The 24,623-nt window shown below is 52.3% G+C and overlaps 1 protein-coding gene across 2 annotated transcripts in view; it reads left to right on the top strand.

Moving 5' to 3' along the window:
* The first annotated feature begins 344 nt into the window (after positions 1 to 344).
* Positions 345 to 24,623, top strand: part of PLPP4 (phospholipid phosphatase 4) — a 43,834-nt gene continuing 19,555 nt past the window's right edge. The window contains exons 1-5 of one of the 2 annotated variants that reach the window (XM_087824218.1): positions 345 to 474; positions 11,521 to 11,629; positions 13,159 to 13,249; positions 16,363 to 16,426; positions 17,410 to 17,534. In XM_087824218.1, coding sequence (XP_087680344.1) covers positions 419 to 474; positions 11,521 to 11,629; positions 13,159 to 13,249; positions 16,363 to 16,426; positions 17,410 to 17,534 — 445 coding nt within the window. In that variant the 5' untranslated portion in view covers positions 345 to 418. The remainder of the gene's footprint in view (positions 475 to 11,520; positions 11,630 to 13,158; positions 13,250 to 16,362; positions 16,427 to 17,409; positions 17,535 to 24,623) is intronic. The other variant, XM_087824219.1, reaches the window with a different exon arrangement.

Genomic DNA, 24,623 nt, shown 5'->3' with positions numbered 1-24,623 from the left:
AGGGCCGCGCGCGGGCGGCGCGGGGGGACCCCGGGCGAGGGCGGCGACGCGGGGACCCGGCGAGGGCCAGCGAGCTTGCCGCCCAGGGCCGGCCACAGGCGGGGCGCAGGGCGCGCGGGCGGCGGGGCTTCCCTCCCGGGGGGGCGGCGCGCGCTCGGGGAGCGGGAGCCCCCGGGGCCCCGCCCGCTCGGCGCAGGGACGCGGGGCCGGGGCCTCGGAGCCGCCGCGGTGTCCCCAGCGCGGGCCGAGGCGGGAGGCCGGCTGCGCTCCCCGCGTCCCCGCGCCCCCGCCGGCGCCGCCTCCCGCCCCCGCCCGGCCTGGCGCGCGCCGCCCTCGCCCCGGGTCCCCGCGCCCGCGCCGGCCGAGCTGCGGAGCCGCCGGAGCACAGCCGCCTCCGCGGGACCCGCTCGCCAGCACCATGCGGGAGCTGGCCATCGAGATCGGGGTGCGGGCCCTGCTCTTCGGGGTCTTCGTGTAAGTAGAGACGCGGGGGGCGCGGGGACCCACGGACCGAGCGTCGCTGCGCCCCAACTTTGTTTGCACCGCCGCGTCCCGCCGGGGCCTGGATCCCGGGTCCCCCCAGCTCGGCCGGGACGAGCCCCTGGGACCGAGGGGGCCGCTCCGGGTCGCCTCCCGCCCCCTCCGCCGGGCCGCGCGCCCGAGACCCGAGACCCGAGACCCGCTCCCGCGCCGGGCGGGGAGCGGGGCCGGCGCCGCACCTGCGGGACCCGGACCTCCCGAGGCGGGCGCCTCGCCTGCGCCCTGGGGCGCGTTTTCCTCTGGGCTCCTGGCTCGTCTCCCGCTCCCCCCCCCCCCGCCGGCTCCCGCCCATCCTGTCCCTGGTTTTGGCGCCGGGGCCCCGGGGAGCGGTTCCCCAGGAGGCGTTTGCGGGGCCCCGGCTGTGAAGCTGTTGCTGCGGAGGCTCCGGGAGGCGGGGGCCGGGGAAGTCGGGGCCCCCCGCAGCCCGGGGGTGGGCTCCGTGCGCCCCTAACTCTGTGCCGAGTCCGTGGCGCTTAGGCTGCAGGCGGGGCCTCGGGGACCGCAGCGAGGTGCCCCCTGGGCTGCAGCGTCGGGTCCCGGGACGGAGGCCTCGGAGGCAGGAGGGTCAGCTGTGGCACGGACGGTGGTGGCCCGGCGCCCGCCCCCAGGGGCCTCCCTGGGGCCCCGCAGCAGGAGCCTCCGCGTCTCCACCCGTCTGACCCCGCCGGGGCCCCTGCGCCCGTCCCCCTCCCCTCTCGCCTCTGCCCGTGGCCGTTTCCTGACACATTTCAAATGTTAAAGTTGCAGGAACTTTCTGGATTTGCGGGTTGTGTGTGAGCCGCGCACTGAGCCAGACTGGAGGCCCCCCTCCGGCTTCCCGCCGGGCCAGGCAGGACGGCAGGTGGAGGCTGTGAGAGGACTTCTGTTGGGCAGCCCGGCACACACCGAAAGAAATGCCCTTTCTTGCATGTTTTCCGTTGCTCGGGGTGACATTCATCCAGAGCGTGTATTCACAGCGTCAGAAAGGGCCCCGAGCTCCCCCAGGTGCAGGCAGGCCGCCCGTTTCAGTGAACACTGGTGCCATTCAGCGGGTCTGGGCGCCTTTGGGAAAGCGGAAAACACTTCCCTCTTCTCACTGTTTTTGTACCTTTGGAGGGAACATTAAAACTAGTGATTGCCGTGGGACCCAGTGGGCACAGTTCCCAGTGGGCAGAGAGGCTAAACGCTCTGAAGTGATTCTGTGACGGAAATGGCAACGTGTCCGGTAGAATTGAGCATCTGTGGGCGACCGTGGGTGGTGCTGAGAGACCGGAGGTGAGCTCGAGGCTGCCTGGTTTTACTGCCGCTGGGAATTCTCAGAGTGAGAACGGGCCTGGTAGTATTTATATTGTTTCCAGGTTTTCCTTCAAGTTTCCTCAAACATTTACGAGATGTTTACAAACATGTAACTGTGCAGCGGCTTTGAGCATTTGGTAATTATTGTTGATGTGCTTCTTGTGTCCTCGTAGGATGTTATGTAAAAACCTGCCAGTTTATAGTCTCCTTTCCAAAGAAGACTACTTCAAGACTACTTTGTATTAACTGCTTCAAGGGGGATCTGCTCTCACCCAAAGGGAAACACGTGGGCATTGATGGCCTTTTGGCCAATGCCCTGGTTTTCATCTGTGGCTCCTTTACCTGCACAGACCAGCTCAGTGTTGACGGAGACCCCCTGGGTGGGAATCCTGAATGTTCAGAGCTGCTATCAGCAGGCGATGACAGTTCCCAGAGTGACAGGCTCAGGCTCACAGGCACAGATGACCCTCTGTTTTCTCAAATATGCGTCTGGCGAGATGACGGAGGTGGACTTTGGGGGAAGTTTTGTTCTTTCTTTCGCCAGTGCTGGTCTGATGACCAGGTTCGGTGGTTTGTACCCACCTCTGCTCGGGAAGATGGTAGTCTTAGCTGCAGGGCCTCACCTGGGTAGGTTTGGAAAGTCCCTCTCGCAATCAGAATCCAATTTCTCGCTGCCATGTCCAACTTAGCTGATATAGTTCATGGGGCTCTGCTTGGTGTTTCCACCCTATTTATTTACTAGGGTAAGAGAATAGTCTTATTGGAGGGACACTTTGCTTTGCTCACTTGTGCTCTGGGGAAATGTTACCTGTGGATGCACCTGTTCTCTGACCACACTTGTTCTGCATGAGGCAGGAACCCCCACCACCGGATGCTCACGCAGGTTCTGAGTTCTCGCTAATGAAGTGCGTTTGGGACCCACAGGTGGTAGGGGTGAAAGCTTCCCTGGCTCACCTGAGGCACCAGTTTTGGGTTTGTAGACCAGATTTTGGTGACTCAGGATTCCAGGAAGGTGCTCTCCAGGCAACCCTCACAGGCGCCCCAAGGGGCACTCAGTGCCTTTGGACAGTCCTGCCTAAGAACTTCAGGTCACTAGAAAGGAAATTAGGAACTAGCAGTGCCAATCGGAGCTGGAACGTGATGCGTAGCCGAGCAGGAAGTAAACTGGTTAGAGAGACGCAACGTTTAGGAAAAATCAAAGTGTGGAAGTGTGGCATGCAGCATGGGGCCTGCATTTAGCGCTGTGGACGGTGGGTCCAGAGGCCCCATTGCCCTGCGTGTGGACTGTGGGCAGAGCAGGGCAGGAGCCCGGGAGCTTCCTGTACCCTGTGGCCATTGTCATTCCAAGAGAGGGTCTGTGAACTTTCCTGCGGATGCTGAAGTCAGCCTGGTTGAGCAGGTCAGTGCGGAAACACGGTGGCTGGCCAGCAGCCCTGAAGACCAGTGGTGCCCTCCTGTTGCCAGTACAGTAGCTACCACATGTGCCAGGCTTACCACGTGCCAGGCACTAAGGAAGATGACCGCACATGCGCTGAGCCCTGCATGCACCGACGAAGGGGGTGTGTTGATATCTCTGTTTATGGGGGAGAAACTGAAGCTCAGGCAGATTAAAGAACTGCCCACGTCACAGAGCTAATAAGGGTGCTGAGGTCTAACCCTCGATGCTCCCCCTGCGTAGCCGGACTCTCAGTCACCTCGCTGAACTGCTTCAGCAAAAACAGCAACCAGCAGTGGTCCGTTGAGGGCTTACTGTGTGCCGAAGATGCTCCGTGGGGTTTCTCGTGTAAGCCTCATCTCACTCGGAGTGGACACTCTAGGTTCTGTCCAGTTTATGAATAAAGAAAGCAAGGTGTGGAAAGGTGAAGGAACTTAATCTGAACACATGCTGATAGCAGAGACATCGCCTGGATTCAGACAGGCAGTTGACCCCCATCCCAAAGCCATTGGCCACTGAGAATAGAACATGTCCAACACCCGGTTTCCTGACTGGAGCGAAAGTGACCACGTCCTAAAAGCGATGCTCTGAGATGACTGTGATCTCCAGAAAAGCACGTGCTCAGCCTGGAGTCAGGTGTAGGAAGAGCTGTCATTCCAGCATTTATGGATGTGTGGCCAGGAGTCCTGGGAATTGGCATTTTCACCAGATGCTCTCTGTCCGCTGTGTTTGGGGCCACTGATGTGAGTCTATATCTTCTTGTGGCTGAGGGTCTCCTCTGGACCTTCTCCCCTTTCTGGCCACAGGAGACCACCAGTCCCAGTCCCCGGCCTTTAGGTGGGGCTGCATGGAGCATGGTTGGAATGACAGGTGTCACCATCAGGTTGAGGCAGGGTGAATCCCCCTGGTGGCCTGTCATTGCCCTTTGTCGGTGGCAAGTGTGAGGCTGTGGTTGGATGACAAGCAGCTTGGCCGCTGCCCCGAGCATCGAGCTGTTGGAAGCGGACTCAGTGGGAGGAAGGAGATGGGTGTGAACTGTGGTATGGGATTGATCGGCTGCTGTGGCACGAGTCTGTTCTGTGTAACACGCCTGCCATGATCCTGTGCAAAGTGGCGTAATGTCCATGGGCTTCAGAGCGAGGTGGGTCTGTCTGCATTTTCACTCTGCCACTAACTGGCAAGTTGCCTGAATTCTCTGGACCTCAGTGTTTTCACGTGGGAAATGGGAAAAGTTCTAACTTCATTGGGTTTTATTAGATGAGGTGTTTGAAGTGCCGAGGTACACGTAGCAAACATAAGGTGTCTTCTCCCCATTCTTGTGACTCCCTGCTGCGGACATGTGCTGTCTCAGATGGCCGTGCGTGTAGCGGTCACAGCATGGCCTTCGGTGTTGGGTCCCTGGGCCCGAAGCCTGGTTTTGCCTCATATTAGCTGTGTGAGCCTTTCACGGAAGTGTTTATCCGGTTCGGGTCTTAGTTTCCACATTTGTTCAGTGGGAATATTGACGGTGCCCATGAATGTCAGGGTTGTGAGTAGTAAACGAGGGAGCATTCAGCTCATTGTGTGTGCTCAGCAAATTGTAATGTTGTTATCATTTTATTAAGATGAATTCATAATGTAAAGAGAAATGCTATAGGGAGCTAATGATATTCCTATTACAATGATTTACTTCAGGGTTTCTATAAAATAATAAACTCCTTTAAGTATATTTCAACCGATTTCTTTCAGCCGCAGAGGGAGGTGTGTCATGTGCCCTGAGTTCATTGTGAGCTGAGCCAACCATATGGCGGGTGGGAGGCCTGCTGTCTGGTTTCAGGGTGTCCCAGCCCCACACTGTCAGAGCATCCTTCTGTTTGAAGTAGTATCTGCCACTTTAAAATGAGTCAGCTGTAGCCAGAATTTGGAGACTTGATGAGGTTTTTCCACAGAGCCATAAATGCTTATAACACTCCGAAAGGGTCATGAGTTTCATACCTTGTGGGTAACGTTACCGCAATTAGTTATGAAGCTGATGCCTTTTATGACCCACACAAGGCTCATAGAAGCTCCCTAACTCTAATTTTCTACGATAGTGATTTTTTTAATATGAAAATCATCTTAGTAATATTGCTTCTTTAAGAAATACAACCTTGGTGTCCTGTGAGTGAACCGGACACACTGGTTCAGAGCAAGGAGGTGAATTTGGGCAGGACCACGAGAGGCCACGTGTCCTCCTCACTCAGCTAAAGGCGCAGAGGTGCGGGTGGGTGGGAGCGCGGGGACGGTGGGCTCCGGCAGAGCTGGGGCTGTGGAGACCAGCAGGGGCTTCGTCAGCATCCATCGTTCGGTATGTGGCAGGGAAAGGTGTCTTGCAGAGGGAGGGACTGCCAGTTATTCTGTCTCCACCAAGGAGAAAGAGGCAGGAAACCGGGTCAGGGCCGCAGGAGCGTTTGGGTTGGTTTTCAGGAAAGTGCGGCTGACCCGTCCCTGCCAGGTGCTGCTTTTTCCTTTACCAAAGGGTTTTAGAAACGTGATTTTACTGAAATGTTAGTTTGACCCACCTGAAATTGCTGGCATTTGACTGTTTTGACCTAAACAATGGGAATTTCACTTAGTTCCACCTAAAAAAGGCAAGGAAGAGTGCTGGATTTGTAATTGTACAGTTGGCCGGAGGACCGCCCCAAGGCCCGTCCCCCGCGAGGGTCTCACCACCCTCCGTGTACATGGAGTCACACAGTGTGGACTGTTTTATGCGACTTTTTTTCCTGGATTGTTTTTTATTTTTTATCCGTACCTGAGGATATGTTTTTATGGATTTTAGAGCGGGAGGAATTGAGAGGGAGGGGGAAGGGCCGGTGTGCACACAGGTGTAGGTATGTTGAACTGACCTCTCCACCCTGGGTGCAGGGGGCGAGGTGGGGGAAGGAAAGGGCTCAGTTTACCTTCCTGTGTGCCCACTCTGCGCCCGGTACGCGGCACCTCGGGTGGTCTAATCTCTGCAACCCCGGAGGCGATACTGTGGTCCTGATTCACAGGGCGGAGAGTTAAGGCTCCTGGTGCTCGGAGGACTCCAACAGTCAGTAAGATAAAGACGAGCTCTTCAGACAGAAACGGGCAGCAGACGCGAAAGGGAATTAACACAGCGCGAGTAACTAAAACATCGCTTTAAGTCCGTGATTCCGGAGAAACGCAGGGTGTGCGTCTCAGCACAGCACAGCGACCCTGAGTATAGACTAGCAGGAGCTTTTCATGTGCTGTGATGAAAAGACTATGCAGCCATTAAAACTAATTATGCAGATGAGTTGTGAAGAGATCCATAAATTGCTGTTAAGTGATAAAAGCCAGTCACAGAACGGTGCATAACGATGCTGTAATGTGGAAATGTAACCAGATTAAGCTGTGTCTGTTTCTGTAAGAAAAACGTCCATGACAATACACACAAAAAATCTTTATGGTTATTTCAAGCCAATGGAATTTTGTAATAATTGCTTTTTCTTTATATTACTTACGGTCCAAACTATTTTACAGTAAAATTTATTACTTTCATTCATAACCAGAAAAATCAATATAGATGTTTCCTGTTTGGGGAAAGAATAAAATATCCTCAGTTAGGGCACTGGGTGATTCCTTTTGATTGCCTTAGAAATGTTTGAAGTGAGAATTGGGTCAGAAATCAACCTATATTTTATATCAACTAAAATATTTAGAGAAAAGTCAAAAAGTAAGGATGAGTGCTGACCAGGTGGCTCAGTTGGTTGGAGCTTCATCATCTAGAGCACCGGAGGGCGGTGGGTTCAATTCCCGTTTGGGACGCTTACCTCTGTTGTGGTTCCTCCCCGGTCAAGGTGCCTACAGGAGGCAGTCGATTGATGTTTCTCTGTCTCTCTCCCCCTCCCTCTCTTTAAAAATCAGTAAAAAGCATATCGTTGGGTAAGGATTTAAAAAAAAAGTCAGGATGAACTCCCAGGATGTGCAAGACTGTGGTGGAGCAGATGTGGTTAGAAGACGTCGGTGAATTGTGAATGGCCCCCTTGAAGAGCAGTGTTGCGCAAAATTAGTCCTGCCCTTTGACTTAGAATTTTTAGAAGAAAATTTTTAGAAGAGGCACTAATGTAACAATTGCAGAAATCTTCCTGTATAAAGATGTTCATTGGTGTGTTCTGTACAAAGCAAAGTTAGTATTTTTGTCAAATAAAAATAAATGAAAACTCCAATGGTCAGTCTTTGAAGAATGGCTTGGTAAATTATGGACACAAAGAGAATGCTATATGGCTACTAAAATAATCATTTTGAAAATCATGAAGAAACACAGTGATGTTTTATGATGTAATAAAGAAAAGAGCACTATACGAAAATATACCTCAAAATTGCACCTCTCCGAAATATGTCTGATTGGGGCAAATATTAGAAAGTTGTACACACAAGCAAATGTAATGGAAATGAATGTGTTACTCCTCACTTAAAAAAATTTTAAGGTTATAAAATAGTTGTGAAAATGAAAACAATACAAAAAGCGTAGGGCTCCCTGAACTCTTAAAGCTCCTTTCTCTGCCAATTCTATTCTGTTTACTTTTTTAAATTAAACTTTCCAACACACATTTCTATATAATAAAAAAGCTGAGGACACATCTTATCTATAGTTTAACATTTTTTTAACTTAATTTGTCTTGGAGATATTTTCTGTGTCTGTAGATCTACTTGATTCTTTCTACTGGCTGTGTGGTGGTCCACTGTGTTACCTTGTTTGTGGGATTTTAGGGTGTTTACCCTTTTTTGCTGTAACAAATAGTATTGCAGTTGTGCATACCTTGTAGGGCACCTGTTAAAACATCGTGATAAACTTTTGCCAGTGAAATTTCTTGGCCAAAGGCCACATGTGTTTTAAATTCTGATGAACACTGTCAAGTTCTCCGCCCAAAGGGGTGTCCATACCTTCCACCAGCACGCGGTGTCCTTTATCCGACATCCCCGGCAATGCCGATGTCGTTCATGTTTACTTTATATTTTTGCCATGGGAGGGAATACAGCGTTTGCATCTTTTCATTCAGGTATTGGCAACTTGTATTTTTTAATGAAGTATCTGTTATTTCCCTTTATTCATGTTTTCATTGGATCTTTAAATTTACCTTACTTTTGTGTAGGAGTGCTTTATACATTAAAGGTATTAATATTTTCTTCTATATATTGCAAGTATTTTCTCCATGTCTGCGACTGACTTACGTTTCTTTGCAATTTCTGTTATTGTGCACATTTTAATTTTTATGTGGTTAAGTGAATCAGTGTTTTTGTTTATGGTTTCCGTTTGTCCAATTTAGAAAGTCCTTTTTCATCTAAAATTGAAATATTTTTCTGTATTGCCTAGAATTACATACTTCTGTAATTTTAGTTCTTTAATTATAAGAATTTACTTATAGAATGAGGTGGTGGATTTACTTTTTTTTCTTGCTCATGGTCTGTCAGCTGTTGAAAGAGGCCGTTTTCTCCGTAGTGTCTCCATCAGGCACAAACTTCCACGTGTCCATGGGATTGCAGGTGAATTCTATTCTGTTTGCCCGGTGGTGGCTCAGGATACATTTTAATTATTATAGTTTGAGAGCGTAGTTAGATATCTGAGGGAAAATGGCCCCTCCTTCCTGGGAAGGAGCACAGCACAGCCGTTACAGCGCCAGCTCGGGTGCCTGGGTGCCTGGGTGCCTGGGTGCCTGGGTGCCAGACCCTGACCTGCCGTTTACCAGCTCTGTGACCTCGGGTGGGTCTCTTTCTCTCTCTGTGCTTCAGTTGCCTCCTCTTCAACGTGGATAATTATGGTGCTGAAACAGTCTCATTGTACTGAGATCAGAGACCAGCTTGTGCGATGTCTGCGTTTTGTTATTTATGATCCTCTGGCCACACACACAGTCAGTTTTTGTAAGTTTACATACTTGGGCATAATGAGTAGTTTGGTGGATACAGAGCTCTAAATATATTAAAGCAAGTCAGCTGTGCTACTCGAATCCTCTATAGCCTCGCTCTGTTTTTCTTTTTAGCTTGTAATTTTTAATGTGGAGATACACTGCCTCTGTCAAACTAGGGTAATCAAAGCATTCACTGTTCTTGGAAATAACTAATATTTTGTCATACTGCTGCCAACTTTTTTCTTTTTGTGGTACTCATTTTAATATTTCTTTTCCTCTTGGTTTAACTGAATAGTTAAAAAAAAAATTTGCCACCCTCCTTTATTTCCTTTGGTGATGACTTGGAAGTCAATTCGTATGTCTGTGTTTCCAGGTAGTGCTCATAAATGTTGTCTTCTGATGAACCTTTTATCACGATTAAGGTTTCATCTTTGTGTTAATGTTCCTTATCTTGAAGTCTACTTTATCTAATGTTAATACATATCTACCTTACTTTTCTTGAATTAATGTCTGCACAGAATATATTCTTCCATCTTTTTACTTCCACCTTACTTGTGTTTTTATGCGGAATGCATGTCTCTTATAAACAGATAGTCACATTGTAAACACTGTGCATAAAATAAGAGTTGATAGGTTTAGCCCGAGGGTCTGAATAGCTTTCCTGTTTTAAGTGCAAGAGTATTCTGCATGCCCAGAGGTGTTTTTGATTGCTGGCTGGTTCTTACTGAGGGATGGGGTTCACCCTCGAGTTCTAGGTGAGGGAGGTGCTACAGTTCTTGTTACTGAGTCTGTGCCTCCCTTGGGAACAAGGGGAGAATGTCTTCTGGCTGATACCATAGTTGGAGGTTGAACAAGTAGAGCACCCGGAGAGCACTGGCATTGGCTGAGCATCTGGAGTGCAGCTGGGGGCAGGGTGCTGTCTGGATCTGACCTCCTCTGTGCAAGGTTTTTATCAGCAACTTGGATAAAGACGTAGAAAGCAGGCTTATCAAATCTGAGAATGACGCAAAACCAGGATGGCCGGCTAATATGTAGGATAACAGAATCAAGATGCATGGAACTCGTGGCAGGAATGATGGGTCTGAAGCTAACAAGGCGACCCTAACAGGATTACACGTGGAGCCCTGCAGCTCCTCCAGCAGCCCCGCCAGGGCGGGAGGCGCAGCCGGAGGGCAGTGTGTGCAGAGCCAGGCCTGTGGGCTTCCTAGATGGCAGTTTTAAAAATTAACTATGCCTTGCCCTGGCCGGCATGGCTCAGTGGTTAGAGCATCGGCCGGTGCACCCGAGGGTCAAGTGCTTGGTTCCTGGTTGAGGGTGTGTACCTGGGTCGCAGGTTCAGTCCTGGCCCTGGGGGGGGGGGGGGGACCAATCAGTGGGTCTCTGAAGATGTCACCTGGGTGGCCTGCGATGTATCAAACCCAGTTCTCGGTAGCGCCTGGAGCTTTCCCCAAGAGGCAGGTGCTGGAGCAGAGGGAAGGGAGGGCGTCAGGCCCTCAGACTCGCCTAGGGTGGCGCCGTGGCTGTGCTGCCTGCACTTGGCCGGCCCAGTTGTCTGTGTGTTGCGTGTGCGCGTGTGTGTGCGTGTGTGTGCATGTGCGCATGCCTGGGTCTCGGGACGTTTGTTCCGAACAGAGTCTGCCTGGTGGAGAATTGGCTGGAGAGCTGGGAGGTGGCCTGATGGCTGAGAGCTCGCAAAGGAAACCACCCCCGTCCCCCTCCCCGTTTTTCTCTTGGGGGGTGACCACTTTTCACATGCCCGGGTGTTGTGGGCCCCAGGGTGTGGGAGGGGTCAGGAGGGCGAAGAGATGGTGAGCTGGTGCTTAGAGCTGTTTGGCTCCTCGACAGCAGCCCCGGGATGTCCCTCTTTCCCCTTGTTCTTCCTTTGTCTCCTCTGCGTCTCCCCCGCCCCAACCCTGTCTTTCCTGGAGGCTTTTCCTTCTCACTCTGCCCGCTACTGGTGGCCTAGAGGGTGGCCGGGCCCCCGGGGGAACCTGGAGGAAGAACCCAGTTCTCCCCGGTGGTGCCAGCTGCTCCCTCAGCGGTGCCCCAGGTCAGTCCATGTTGATCCCAGAGACTTGCTGCTGAGCCTCCCTTCTGACCTCAGCTTCCAGTTCCCTTTGGAGCCCCGGGTTCCTGGGGTCGTTGTCTGTCACCCTCAGCTATTCCCACATGCCCAGATGGGTCCCTGCTGGCAGGTGACGACAGAAGACGCTGCCAAGTCCAGCAATTCTTTCCATGTTTCCCCAGGGGGACCTGGCTGAGAACCACCAGGAGGGGCAGCTGTCACCCCCTCCTCCTGCCCTGAGGGCTGAGCCTCCCGGGGGTGTGAGGGCTGCTTCCCGGAACCAGGGGCAGCCGCTGAGCTCGGCCCTCAGGCAGCTTTTTGTTTTCTTTCAGTTTCACAGAGTTTTTGGATCCATTCCAGAGAGTCATCCAGCCAGAGGAGATCTGGTTGTACAAAAACCCCTTGGTGCAGTCAGACAACATCCCCACGCGCCTCATGTTCGTAAGTACCGCGATTTCGTGGCCCAGCGACCGTTCTCTCCAGTAGGAGCCCAGTGAATTTCCTCGCTGCTTTTCTAACCCTCCCGAAGGCGGTGAGCTGCCTGCAGGAAAGGAGGCAAGTGCCCGTCAGGCTCAGGTTCAGCAGCGAATCCTGACGGGTGCTGCTTGGTCACGTGAGGAGGACACGTTGCTGGACGTTGCTAGACAGAGGAGGGACCTGCTTCCCTGGGCTACACTGAGTTGTTCCCAAATAATTACAGTGAAACAGACTAGAAACCACTGAACAGCTTTTCCTGCCCCGTCTTCTTTGAAGATAAGCTTCAATTTTGCCAGACTCGGCACCACAGGTAGCTCAGCCGACCGCCTTTCTGGGTTCAGCTGGTCAGTTGCTGACCGCCAATGAGATGACCAGTGTGACTCAGACCCTGGGGAGTGTCTCATGTCTCGTAGCTTCCGGAATGAACAGGCAAGCGCCCATGTCGCTGGCGGATGTATTGGGGTCATTCTTTCTTCACCCTGCCGGATGGCAGTTGCTTCCTCTGGGCTGAGCATCTGGCTAATTACTTGGGAAAGATGGTCTCGCTGATTCCCACCCGGCATCCCAGGGAGGAAGGGCCACTATTGTCCACACTTTGCAGATGCAGAACTGCACTCCAGAGAGATGAGGGACCTGGCCCAAAGCCGCACAGCAAGCGGGTGGCAGGGCCAGGAATCACATTGGAGCAGCCAGCCGAGCCCAGCTCTCAGCCTGAGGCTGCCCTGCAGGTCGCAAGCCTGTTGCTGAGACTCCTGAGGAATTGCCACCAGGCCTTTCTGAGGCAGAGGAAGTAGTTAAGCTCTCCCTGGTCACCCAGTAGTGATGGAATTGTGGGTGGCAACCTCGGAGATGGAAGGTTATTCCTCTTGACCAGCCCTTGTGCCTCTGGAGACTGAAATGGTTGTTTCAGAGCTTTCATAGGGCACATGGGAAACGTTTGCATTTTGAAAGAAATTCCTCTGATTTTATGGAACCCCACCAGCTTGGTTCACTGCATGTCTGTGTGTCCTGGGTCTGGGAGGGGTTGGAGGGAAGGAGGGAGAGAAACTTCATACAAATGAGCTCGTCCCTGCTTTGCCGAGGAAATGAACACTCAACGAAAGAGCAGCAAGCGGAGTGAACTCTTGGGCTCTCAGCAAGTCCCACAGGCTCCCGTGTTGCCAGAGAGCTGGGGTTGGGCGGCCAAGGGCTCTTCCACCCTCTGCAGGGAGGCACGTGAGGGGCTTAGTGGCAAAAACGAGTGATCGTAATTATAGACCATTCCCTCCGTTTAAAAGACCACCACTTTAAACTCGGCTGCCAGCAATTACAGATCAGTTACAACCTGCAATCAGACCTCCAGTGTTTCAAGTGTGTGGAGGCTCTAAGTATAGATATAAATCCCCCATCTCTGTGCGAGGTCAGGAGTTCGGAGAGGTGGTTGGGCTAGGAGGTCTGAGGGAAGCTAACTGGCACTGATGATCCTCACAGGGATTGTTTGTTTTTTCTTCCAGGCAATTTCCTTCCTCACGCCCCTGGCTGTTATTTGCGTGGTGAAGATTATCCGGCGAACAGACAAGACTGAAATTAAGGAAGCCTTCTTAGGTAGAGTATCCACAGTTCTCGGGTTAGGGGCCGGGCCGGGACTGAATTATCACTAGATTTAAAACCACCTCAGTGGCGCCCGGCTGATTTTTCTCTTGGTGAAGTTAAGCTTGGGAGAAACAGGGTGAGCAGTGTGTACAGTCCTCAGAAGCTCCAGGGCGCAGGGAGAAGCGCCTCGCGGGCGGCTGGTGCCTCTGTCCTTCCCTGCAGGGATGGGTGCTGCTGGGCCCAGCGGCTGGGCAGCTCTTGGTGGTACAAGAAAGTGAATCTGAAACTTGGTCACCGCTGGCTGTCCAGTCTCACTTTTGTGGCCAATCAGTGCACATTAAAGTTCAGAAATCACCCCCCACAGAGCCCTGAACCAGTCACCATTGGCTAGAGGCAAAATTGGGCAAAACCTGGTGTAAAATAAAGTGGAGATTAGAAACAAGCTCCGTAGCTCATCTTCAGTTTAGGCTCATTTTGGTGGTTAAGCAGCTGTTGCTGTGGAAAGAGAGCTGCAGCCTTCGCGACTGTAACCCCGTCGTTACGAGTCCCCCCGCACAGCCATAGCTGCATGGGACACGTGCACTGTTTCGGGGAATAAGTTCATTTTCTGATCTGCATGTTAATCAAATGCTGAGTAAATGACAGTTTTTTAGAGAAAGCCGAAACTATTTGTATTGTTTAGCAGCCAAAATGAACTTCCCAGTAGTCAGGTTTTCAGCTTTTTATTAGGAAAACTGAGTTAGGTTTCCTTTTTGACACCACACATAAAAGTTACAGAAACCTTCACACGAATTTGGTTGGTGTGTTATGTGGACTTAACATTCAGTGAGGTAGCAAATCTGAAAATAGAGTCCCTGCTAAAGGGCGCTTGTAAATTATTGGGCTTTGAGGAAATGAAGATGCAGCGGAATTGGGCCCTTTCTGGGTGAGGGAGAAGCCCAGGTGCACCGGGGATTAGGGCTTTCTGATCGGAGGAGGGCAGGGAATGATTCTTACACGACCAGTTAGGACCAGGATAGGAAGCCTGACCCCTGGGGAACAGCAGTGAGCCTGCCGGACCAGCCCCGAACCCGGACGCCCCCGGCCATTTCTGGGCGACCTCAGGGCCTGTCAGTCGTCAGGGCCATTCTGACAGGTGTGAGGGGATGTACTACTCGGCCATAGAAAAGAAGGAAATCTTACTTTTGCAACAGCAAGGATGGACCTGGAGAGTATTATTCTAAGTGAAATAAGCCAGTCAGAGAAAGGCAAGTATCATGATTTCACTTATATGTGGAATCTCATGAACAAAATAAAACAGAAAGAGACTCGTAGATACAAAGGACAGACTGACAGCTGTCAGAGGGGAGGGGGTTTGAGGGACTGGGTGAAATAGGAGAAGGGATTAAGCAGAAAATAAATAAAACATAGACACAGACAACAGTGTGATTACCAGGGGGAGAGGGGTGTGTGGGAGGTAGAAGGGGGTACAGGAGGATGAATGGTGATGGAAGGAGACGAGACTTTGGGTGGTGAACACACAGTGCAATATACAGATGGTATATATAGAATTGTACACCTGAAACCTATATAATTTTATTAACCAATGTCACCCCCATAAATTCAATAAAAGTATTTACTTAAAAAGCAGGTAGGTTTGCCCTGGCCGGTTTGCCTCAGTGGGACGGTGGACTGAAGGGTCCCAGGTTCGATCCCAGTCAAGGGCATGTACCTCAGTTGCAGGCTCGATCCCCGGCCCCGGTCGGGGACCACGCGGGAGGCAGCCAATCCGCGTGTGTCTCTCACACCGATGTTTCTCTCTCCCCCCTTCCACTCTCTGAAAAGCAATGGAAACAAGATCCTCGGGTGAGGAAATAAATAAATAAATAGCAAGCAGGCAGGTTTTCCCTCCATCCATCCCTGTGGCCTCCGCCCTCGGTGACCACCTGGCCGCTCCACAGCACATCAGTCTCCTGTGATGACCGTGCATTGCTCTAGGCAGCTCCTTCCCGAGAATGTCCCTGCTCTGCTATTTTCCTGCATAAATCTCAGCTGGTACCGAATTGCTCGTATTTGCCAAAGGGAACTGGTGGCTCATACGCTGTATCATTCAGCAAAGCAAAGGAATGGGCACTGGGAGGTTTTCATGGCGTGAGCACCGTGTCTGAGCTGCGGGCACGTGGACTTGCCTGTCGTTGGGTCTCAGTGAGCACAGGTGCAGGGTCCTTGCAGGGACAGCTCTGTGGCCCGGTCACTCACGCCCTGTGGGTGGTCTGTCCTTCACCCGTGACATCCCCTCCCAGTGGCTGGGAGAAAGCCCCATGCTGCGCATTTTAAGCTTAATGTGTCCAGAAGTTCCTGCTGCTCTGGGTGGCAGAAGGCACCCCCTGGGCCCAACCTTCTCAAAGCCCAGCGAGGGTGTGGGCGCCTCACCGCCTCAGAAACAGACCTGCTTGGTAACGGGGCAGCTGCGGCAGGTGAGGGGTCAGCCAGAGATCACTGCTGGATGGGAATGTCCTCGCCTGCGGAAGGGTCGCAGCCGCCGCTCTGTTGGGAAGGATGTCTGAGAAGGTTGCCGGAAGGAGATAGACAAGTGAACGTTTCCTGCTACCAGCAAGAGAGATTCTGCGTGCCGCCGTCTTAAATCTGCCCACGTCAGGCCAGAGCGTGATCGATGGGCTTCTCTGCAACACTGAACGTCAGTCGAGGAGGAGAGATAAATTGCACGGCGCAGGGACTTGGAGTCCTGTAGAGTCACTGTCCTAAGTCCTGTCCTAATTATATTTTACTCTAGCCACCCCAGCTTCCTCTGTTTTTTTAAAAAAAATGTTTCTATTGATTTCAGAGGGAGGAAGGGAGAGGGGGAGAGAGAAACATGAGTGATGAGTCTCTGACCGGCTGCCTCCTCACGCCCCCTGCTGGGGATCGAGCCCACGACCCGGGCACGTGCCCCGACCGGGATTCGAACTGCGACCTCCTGGATCCTAGGTCGATGCTCACCTGAGCCACCCAGCCGAGCCTTCCCTCTGTTTTTAAAAGTGTTGGCCCACATTTCCACGGTAAGGGATTAAACGGAGGAGTGGTGCTGTGGGTGATGACTTCGGTTTGGAACCAGCTGGTTATTTACTGTCTGCTTTCTTTCGTAGCCGTGTCCTTGGCGCTCGCGTTGAACGGAGTCTGCACAAACACGATTAAGTTAATAGTGGGGAGGTAAGTTCCGAAAAGAAACCCTTGGTGATTTAGACGCTCGGGGTCGTCTGTGTGGGAGCCTTGGCCGCAGGACGCTGTCCGAGACAGATTTGAGCTCTTCTGGTTTTCCCTCAGATTGTGGTCCTCCTGGGGCTTTGTCCTCAGCACAGATCTTTCTTCTCTGAATTTCGAACCCACTGTTTGAGGAGGCGGGAGGTCAGAGTAGGGAAGGGCCCTCCGACTACACGTCCTCCTGGGCAGAGGTGGGTGCTGGCGTTTCCAGTCCATCCCGTGCTCCCAGGGCCTCACCGACACCCACTCGCTTGTCAGTTCTGGCTCCTCCCAGAATAAGTAAGATCACCTCTTTCTCATTTTCTCTGGGATACGAAGTATTGGTTGGCATCCAAGTTTCTCTTACTCCCCTGGGAAGTGATTTCTGGTCTCCATGTATCTCGCCTGCTCCCCCGGCGGCTCTGGGAGGGAGCCAGTCTCTATAGAGTAGGACAGTCAGAGGACCTGAATTAGAGACCTGCTGCCTGAGGACGCACAGCCGGCCGTCCAGATTCAAGGTGAAGGGACGTGAGCAGCCCAGAGTCTTGGGTCCTGGACGCAGCCTCCAAATGGCAGAGCCCCAGACGGAGGCAGGAGCTACCTTAGGCTTCACCAGGCTGAGCTCAGGGTCCTCTTGTGTGGCCTTAACCCTCAGGACCTCACCTCTGTAGGTGTTGGCCTCCCCCTTTTACAGACATGGAAACAGGCTCGAGGGGGCCACACAATCGTCCCAAAGTCAGACACTAGTCAGCAGCAGAGCAGGAGTCCCGCTCAGGTCTCTCTGACCCCAGAGGCGAAGCTTTACCATCACGCCTGGGACTCTGGGGCAGAGCTTGGGGGGGTGGCAGGAGGAGCTGGGGACAGTGGGGACAGCGGGGGTGGGCGGGGGTCGGCTCGGGGCTCGTTTGCAACGGCAGCGTTTATATTGAAAATGTCCATGGTGTCTTTTGTAGACCTCGCCCCGATTTCTTTTACCGCTGCTTTCCAGATGGAGTGATGAACTCGGAAATGCACTGCACAGGTGACCCCGACCTGGTGTCCGAGGGCCGCAAAAGCTTCCCCAGCATCCACTCCTCTTGTGAGTTCCCGGTTGCCTCCTGTGGGGGTCAGGTGGCGGGAACCGTGTGGGTACCTGAGCGTTGGGCGCATTTCCAAACAGGATCTTCAGCTGGGAGCGATGGCCTGTGGACGAGGCTCTGGCCTTTACAAACATTGTATGTGCTGCTTCTGTGAGCTTGGCGGGTGTGACACGTGACTCTTCACCCTGTGTCGGTATCACTCAGGAACCTGACGTGTGAGGAATTACCTGTGCTCGCTGGGACCTCCTGCTTTTCAGCCCAGTGTTCGCTCTAGTTTATCCCTTCAGTGCAGGGACTCGTGTGCCTGTGTGTGTACCAGTGTCAGCATACATGTGTATACACGCACACCCACACACTGATCATAGATATTCGAGCAGGGACCAGCCTTAAGGCAAAGACTAAATAATATAAATGAGCCCGGCCGGCGTGGCTCAGAGGTTGAGCATCGACCATGCATCGGGAGGCCTCTGGTTCGATTCCCGGTCAGGGCACATGCCCGGGTTGCGGGCTCGATCCCAGCAGGGCCGTGCAGGAGGCAGCCGATCGAGGACTCTCTCATCGTGGATGTTTCTGGCTCCCTCTCCCTTCCTCTCTCTCTAAAAATCAATAAAAACATATTTTGAAAAGTAACCTGAACAAGGTACAGCCAAGTGTGGTGGGAAACAAGGTCTTTGAGGGGTGACGGAGTCTGCTCCCAGGTGTCAGCCCTGTGCCTCGACCTCCGTCTGCCTCCGGTGCTGCAGGTAGTGTGAGCGTCCGCCGCACCTGCGTGACCAGGTGCAGGGTCTTCTTTAGTCCCTCGGCACATGCGACGTCCCTGTGTAGTGCCTTAAATGGACAGCAGCATCCGTGCTGTCGTTTTTCCCCAGCTGAGGTCTCCGGAGCATCCTGGCTCAGTCATTCCATCGATGTTACTGAAGGACTGGGTGCCAGCACTGTGCTGGGGACACCAAGGTAAACAAGATACAGCACGTGTCCGGGGAGCGCACAGGGCCTGGCAGAGGGTGTACCATGCTGGTGGTTCTGAGACCGCTGGAGAAGAGCAGGGCCACAGGTGGCGCTCGGGGGAGCGGGGGGCCGACCCTTGCGTCAGGAAACGGGAAGCAGGAGAGCAGAGGAAATGCAGGATGCGTTTGTTTTGCGCCATTTAATGAATGAAATTACCAGGGATGTTGCTGGTGGATGGGAAGCTTGAAAAGCACCACCTTCCTTCCTTTTAGGGGTGGTAGCGTGTGGCACCGGCTGCTTAGGTCTTTGGTTCGACCAGCGCACTCGGTGGTCCTGTGTCTGGGGTCAGCTCCACTTGTGCAGCTTCTCCTGTAACTTAGAAATGAGTCCAGGGTCGCCGTCAGGTCGAGGGGCGTGCAGGGTCGCCGTCAGGTCAGGGGGCGTCCAGGGTCGCCGTCAGGTCGAGGGGCGTGCAGGGTCGCCGTCAGGTCAGGGGGCGTGCAGGGTCGCCGTCAGGTCAGGGGGCGTGCAGGGTCGCCGTCAGGTCAAGGGGCGTGCAGGGTCGCCGTCAGGTCGAGGGGCGTGCAGGGTCGCCGTCAGGTCGAGGGGCGTGCAGGGTCGCCGTCAGGTCGAGGGGCGTGCAGGGTTGCCGTCAGGTCGAGGGGCGTCCAGGGTCGCCGTCAGGTCAGGGGGCATCCAGGGTCACCGTCAGGTCGAGCGGTGTGCAGGGTCACCGTCAGGTCGAGTGGCGTGCAGGGTCACCATCAGGTCCGGGTCATCCAGGGTCACCGTCAGGTCGGGGGGCACCCAGGGTCACCATGAGGTCTGGGGCGTCATCACATTCGGCAGGAGCCCCTCCGAGCTTTTTCCTCGGATCTGTGTTATCCTGCGGCTCTGCTTCCAGGGCAGTTTTGGGGTTCGGGAAGTAGCCGCCCTTACTTAGGTCATCTTCGTATAAATGGAGTGCCCCTGAACACCAGGAAGGCTGGGTTTGGGGTGCCAAGCCCCTGGAGGAGTGATTGCTGTAGGCGGACCCAGGCCTCTCGGTGCCGTTTTCCAGCCTTCCTGTCGTCATCGCCTCTCCCTTATTAGACTTTCTCCCAGTTGTTCATCTCGACCGTGAAACCTTAAGGCCACAGAGAGACTGTGTCTGATCATGGGCTGTGGCCCTTTGGGGACCCCAGGGACATTGTGGTGTCTGAGGTTTCTCGTCCTCCCAGGAACCAGCTCTCACCCCCAGGGGCGACGCTGTCCTGGCTGAGGCGGCCTGTTCTGGGCGGAGGGGGTTCTCGCCTGGGCACTTCTGTCCCCACCCCCAGGGGCTTCGAGCAACGACTGGGGACAGGTTTGGCCAACACAGTTTGGGGTGGGGTGTGCCGCTTGTATCTAGTGCTTGGAGGCCGGGGGTGCCGCTAAACACCCTGTAGTTCCTGGGGCAGTCCCACAGCACAGATTACGTGGCCTAAAATGTCCATGGTGTCCCGGCAAGGAAACCCTGTTCCAGGGTAATTAGGCAAATATGTGCGAGAAATCGGTCACTCGTGTATTAAATTTCATCCAACTCTCCAGGCTCCCGGTCTGAATAAGTAGAATATTTTAGAAATGAATACTGTTTAATTAACCAGAATGCTCTCCCTCAAAGCCTTGGCCATATTTGATTTCTGGGGGGGGACCTGGGTGGGATGAAAGGTTATAATGAAAGCTTAGTGCCTCTTCATTTGTCTTCCTAAACTTTTCATGACAAAAATCTCAGACATATACACAGGAAACAAGTCCAGCGAACCTGCCGCTCCAGGTGCAATAGCTGCCAGTCTGGCTTCCTAGTCTCCTCTGCCCATTTCCCACCCACATTCGATAATGACCGCAAAGTTTTTGTCATTTTAGCGTTTTAAGGTAAGATTTACGTTGAAGCTCGCACATCATTGCCATTCCGTCCTGACACGTGGCCGACCGTGAACCCGTGTTCCTATCACAAGGCAGAACGTTCCCACAGCCCCAGAAAGTCCCCGTGCGTCCATTTCCGGGCAGTTTCCTCCCCTCAGACGGTCAGCGCTGGCCTGGCCGGTGGCTTGGAGGGTTGGCGTCGACTCAAACACCGAGAAGCTGTGGGTTCCATCCCCAGCCGGGGTGCGCACAGGAGGCAGCCGATGGATGTTTCTTTCTCTTTCCCTAGAAATCTATGGAAAAATAGCCTCAGGTGAGGATTAAAAATTTTTTTTTTTTTTTTTAAAGCCAAAGGACAGGTTTTTTTTAACTTTAGCTTAGTTTTGCCTGTTTTAGCGCATCACACACCAGGTGCCTTTTGTGTCCGACAGCTTTTGTTTAGTAGGAGGCCCTGAAAGTCTTCCCGTTGTTATGTGTCATGCGTGTCCGTCCTCTCTAATGGCTGAGATGTTTCATGGCAGCAAATATTCCACAAACCGTTTATCTGCCCTCCTTTTGGTAAACATTGGGATTGTGTCCAGTCCTTTCAGTTGTCAGCGAGGCTGCTACGAACATTTTTGCTCAGTTCCTTTAGTGGACTCTGTTGCCACTGGTCTTGGCTAAATATCTGAGTGGCGGGGCTGGGTAAGAGTTCGGGGTGCGTTAGAAAAAACGGCCAAGTATTTTCACAAAACGCTCATGTCAGTTTCCGTCCCCACGGGCGACGTAGCAGAATCCCAGGCTCTCGGTGTCGCTGCCTGCGTTGGGTGTCGGCAGCCTTTCTTGGTTTGGTATTTTGGTGGGTGTGCGGTGGCATCTCGTGTGGTTTTGACGTGAGCCTCCCCCCCGTGGCGGATGCGTGTTGGCTGCTCACACGGCTTCCTCGGTGCGGCGTCGGTTCAAAGCCTTTGCCCATTACAGTTTTTGTCTATTTATGATTAATAATTGGTAGAGATTCCTCATATCTTGTTTACAAGCCTTTTGCTGAATAAGTGTTTTGTGAATATTTTCTCCCATCTGTAGCTCACTCACTCATTTTCTTAATGGTGACTTTTGATGAGCAGTAGTTTCAAATTTTGATTAAATGCAATTTATCACTTTTTTTTATGGTTATAGCTTTCTGTGTCCTATTTAAGAAACCTTTCCCCACCCTCCAGTTTCAAAATATCTTTATGTGTTTTCTTTAAAGCCTTCATGGTGGTGGTTTTACATGTAGGCTTTTCTCCGGCTGACTTCTGTTCCCTGTGTGAAGCAGAGTTTGACGTTTGCATTTTTCTGTATTGACAGTCATTTTTTCAGCACCATTTATTGAAAAGACTTTCCTTTCACCATCAGATAACTTTGGTGTCTTGGCAAAGATTAAGAGCCTGCCTGAGCCGGGGCCTGGGCCTGTCCCTGCAGCAGCCTCACGGTAGGTGCTGGACTCGGGGGGCTTGGGTCCCTCATCTTTGCTCCATTTTTTTCAAGGCTGTTTTGGCAGCTGTAGGTCTCCGGAGCTGGGTCAGGAACAGGGGCAGGTTCTCTCTGAAGGACTCTCATGCTTTCGGACTTGGGCCTTGGCGGGGGACAGTGGCCTCTGGTCTCCTCGGGGATGAGTGCTGGCAGCCAGCCCCTCCCGGGAGGGCACCGTTGCCCTGGACTCGAAACGGGGGAGAGGGGGGCCGGGCCCTGTGCTCTGGCCGCAGCCACCTGAGCCGAGTCTCCATCCCGCTGGGCTGGGACCGACGCTGCTGTTCTTCCTGAGTTTTAGTGTATTTTCTTGAACATACAGTTTCTCATTTGCTATATGATACCCTTACAACTATTTCCAGAGACTTTAAAACATTTATAAGTTTTCCCCATTTTACTTGGGAGGGGCTGTGTTTAGCTCCCCACATGGCCATTCTGGAAGTCGAATTCCCTTATTAAAGAATTGATAAGTTGTATTTTTACGTTAATTGGTACATTTCATCTAGGCTGCTGAATTTATTAGGATAAAGTTGTTTATAATATTCCCATGTTGACTTTTGATGCCTGTAAGACCAGCAGTGATAATCCCTCTTCCTGTTATAATAATGTGAATTTTTTTAATTAATTGACTGGGGTTTATTAATTTTACTATTCTTTTAAAAAAAACAATTTTTATTTTTATTTTCTCTACTTTTTGAATCTTTTCTGCTTCATTGATTTTGGCTCTTTGTTATTCCTTGTTTTTAATTTGCGTTTAATTTGCTCATACTTTTCTAGCTTAAGTTGAAAATTCAAATCATAGTTTTTTAAAAGTTCCTTTTCCTTTCTAATGTAAGCATTTAAAGCTATAAATTTTCCCTAAACCCTGCTTTAACCGTACCCCACACAATTTGATATATTGTATTTTTATTGTTACCGTGTTCAGAATGTTTTCTAACTTCCCTTGTGATTTCTCCTTTGATGCCTGGGTTATTCAGAAGCATGTTTTCACTTCCAATGTGTAGAGATTGTTTCATTGCCTCGCGTGTACTTTATTTCAGTGGCGGTTCCATGCAGCCCTGGAAGCGTGTTCTGGGTCTGTTGGGCGGCACCCTACACGTGTTGGTGTGATTCATGGATTTTCGGCCCTTGCTTTCTGTTTGGTCCCATTGTCCTGTTGATCAATGAGAGGAGGGTTTGGTCATCTCCAGCTGTGGTCATGGATTTGTCCGCTTCTCCGTTTAGTTTTGCTGGGTTTGCATCACCATTTTGGAGCCCTGTGTGGGCACATCCACGTTTACGATGTCACATGTTCGTGATACCTCGACCCTTTGTCGTTGTGAAATGCCCTCTGCTCGTCACTTCATCGTCTCGTTCACGTAAAGACTTCTTGTGGACGCGGGGCCGCAAGCCCAGCTGGGAAACGTTGTGTAACCGCGATCTCGCTCTTGGCCCCTGGTGATGACGGGCAGTTGAACTGTGAGGGAATTGTGAGCTCGACAGCTCTTTCCTGTGGGTTCCTCTTGTCACTGTTTCAAACCATTGGCTTTTACCTCAGTCTTCCAGTTTGGGCCCAAAGATCACTCAAGATATTACATGTATTTTAACAATAAAAATTCATATTACCACAGTCCTCTGTAATGGACATCTTTTGGGATATGAGTAGATTGATTAATGGATTGATATGTGGGGAGGAAAGGAGAGAAATCAATCAATAACCAATCACGAGCCAACAGTGTTTCACAAAACCCTTCTCTGGAGGAAAGTGTCCAGACCCTGAGGCGGGCGCCCATCCCCAGCTGGAGCATTGCTGTGGAAACATCGCCTTTAAGGGTCAGGACCCCAGGCCCTTTCTTTGTGTTTTCTCCAATTCATATCTAGTATGAACACCTTTAAAACCTATATTCTTCCTTTCCCTTTGGTTAAAACATATAAACATACATACGTCATTCCCACGGGAGTCTCCACGGCAACCATCTCACTCCAGGGCTGCTGCCCTGTGCCTCCCAGTGGGTCGGGGGCTGCCTTTCCCGTCTCCGTTGGCATGGGCTTGGGAAATGCAGAGTCATTTGAATGTCAGCTGGAGCCAACTTAATTAGGATGGAGTCCACTGGAGGAGAAAGAGACCGATCATTCCACAGCCAAGTCGCTGCAGCCTCTGGATGATTCACACCAGCGCTTCTTTGCTTCCATCAGCCTCTGGAGTCTGCTAATTAGTGCTAAACAGCCCCGTCCTCCTGTGCCAGCAGCAGACTTGGCACTGGGATTGTAGACGCAGAAGCAGCATCCCAAACCCTTGAAGGTTTGACGTTCTGGAAGGATGCTGCCCGCTGCCCCACAGCTGAGGCGCCTCGAGTAGCTTCAGGGCACCTGAAGGACCACCCAGCCTCTTTAGCACGCTCTGCAGGCCTTGTGTGCCCGGCCCCTGCTGCCTGTCAGCCTCCCGTCCTGCCCCCGCCCCCTCGCTTGCCACCCTCCGGTCACCCTGCCTTTTCGATGATCATGCAACTGGCTCTCATCTGTTAGACACAGAAAATATGTCAGAGTCTGTGTTCCTGGCTTTGAAGGATTTACTCTACTTCATCCTCAGCGTACCTGTGAGGTCAGCACTGTTACGAGCCCTTGATCCAGGTGAGAAGGATAATTGCCCCAGCGTCACGGAGCCCGCCTGTCACGGAGCTGGCGTCTAGGCCCAGATCGCCTGCCTTCACCCAGAAGCCCAGCTCTCGACAGCTCCCTCGACACGAGATGTTCTTATTTTCTCCTTCCCTGGCCTTTGAACTTGCCCG

Source organism: Miniopterus natalensis, chromosome 14 (assembly GCF_054644295.1).
Source record: "Miniopterus natalensis isolate mMinNat1 chromosome 14, mMinNat1.hap1, whole genome shotgun sequence".
NCBI lineage: Eukaryota > Metazoa > Chordata > Mammalia > Chiroptera > Miniopteridae > Miniopterus > Miniopterus natalensis.
Note: the sequence above shows the minus strand (reverse complement) of the source record. Positions and strands in the feature narration are given on the sequence as shown.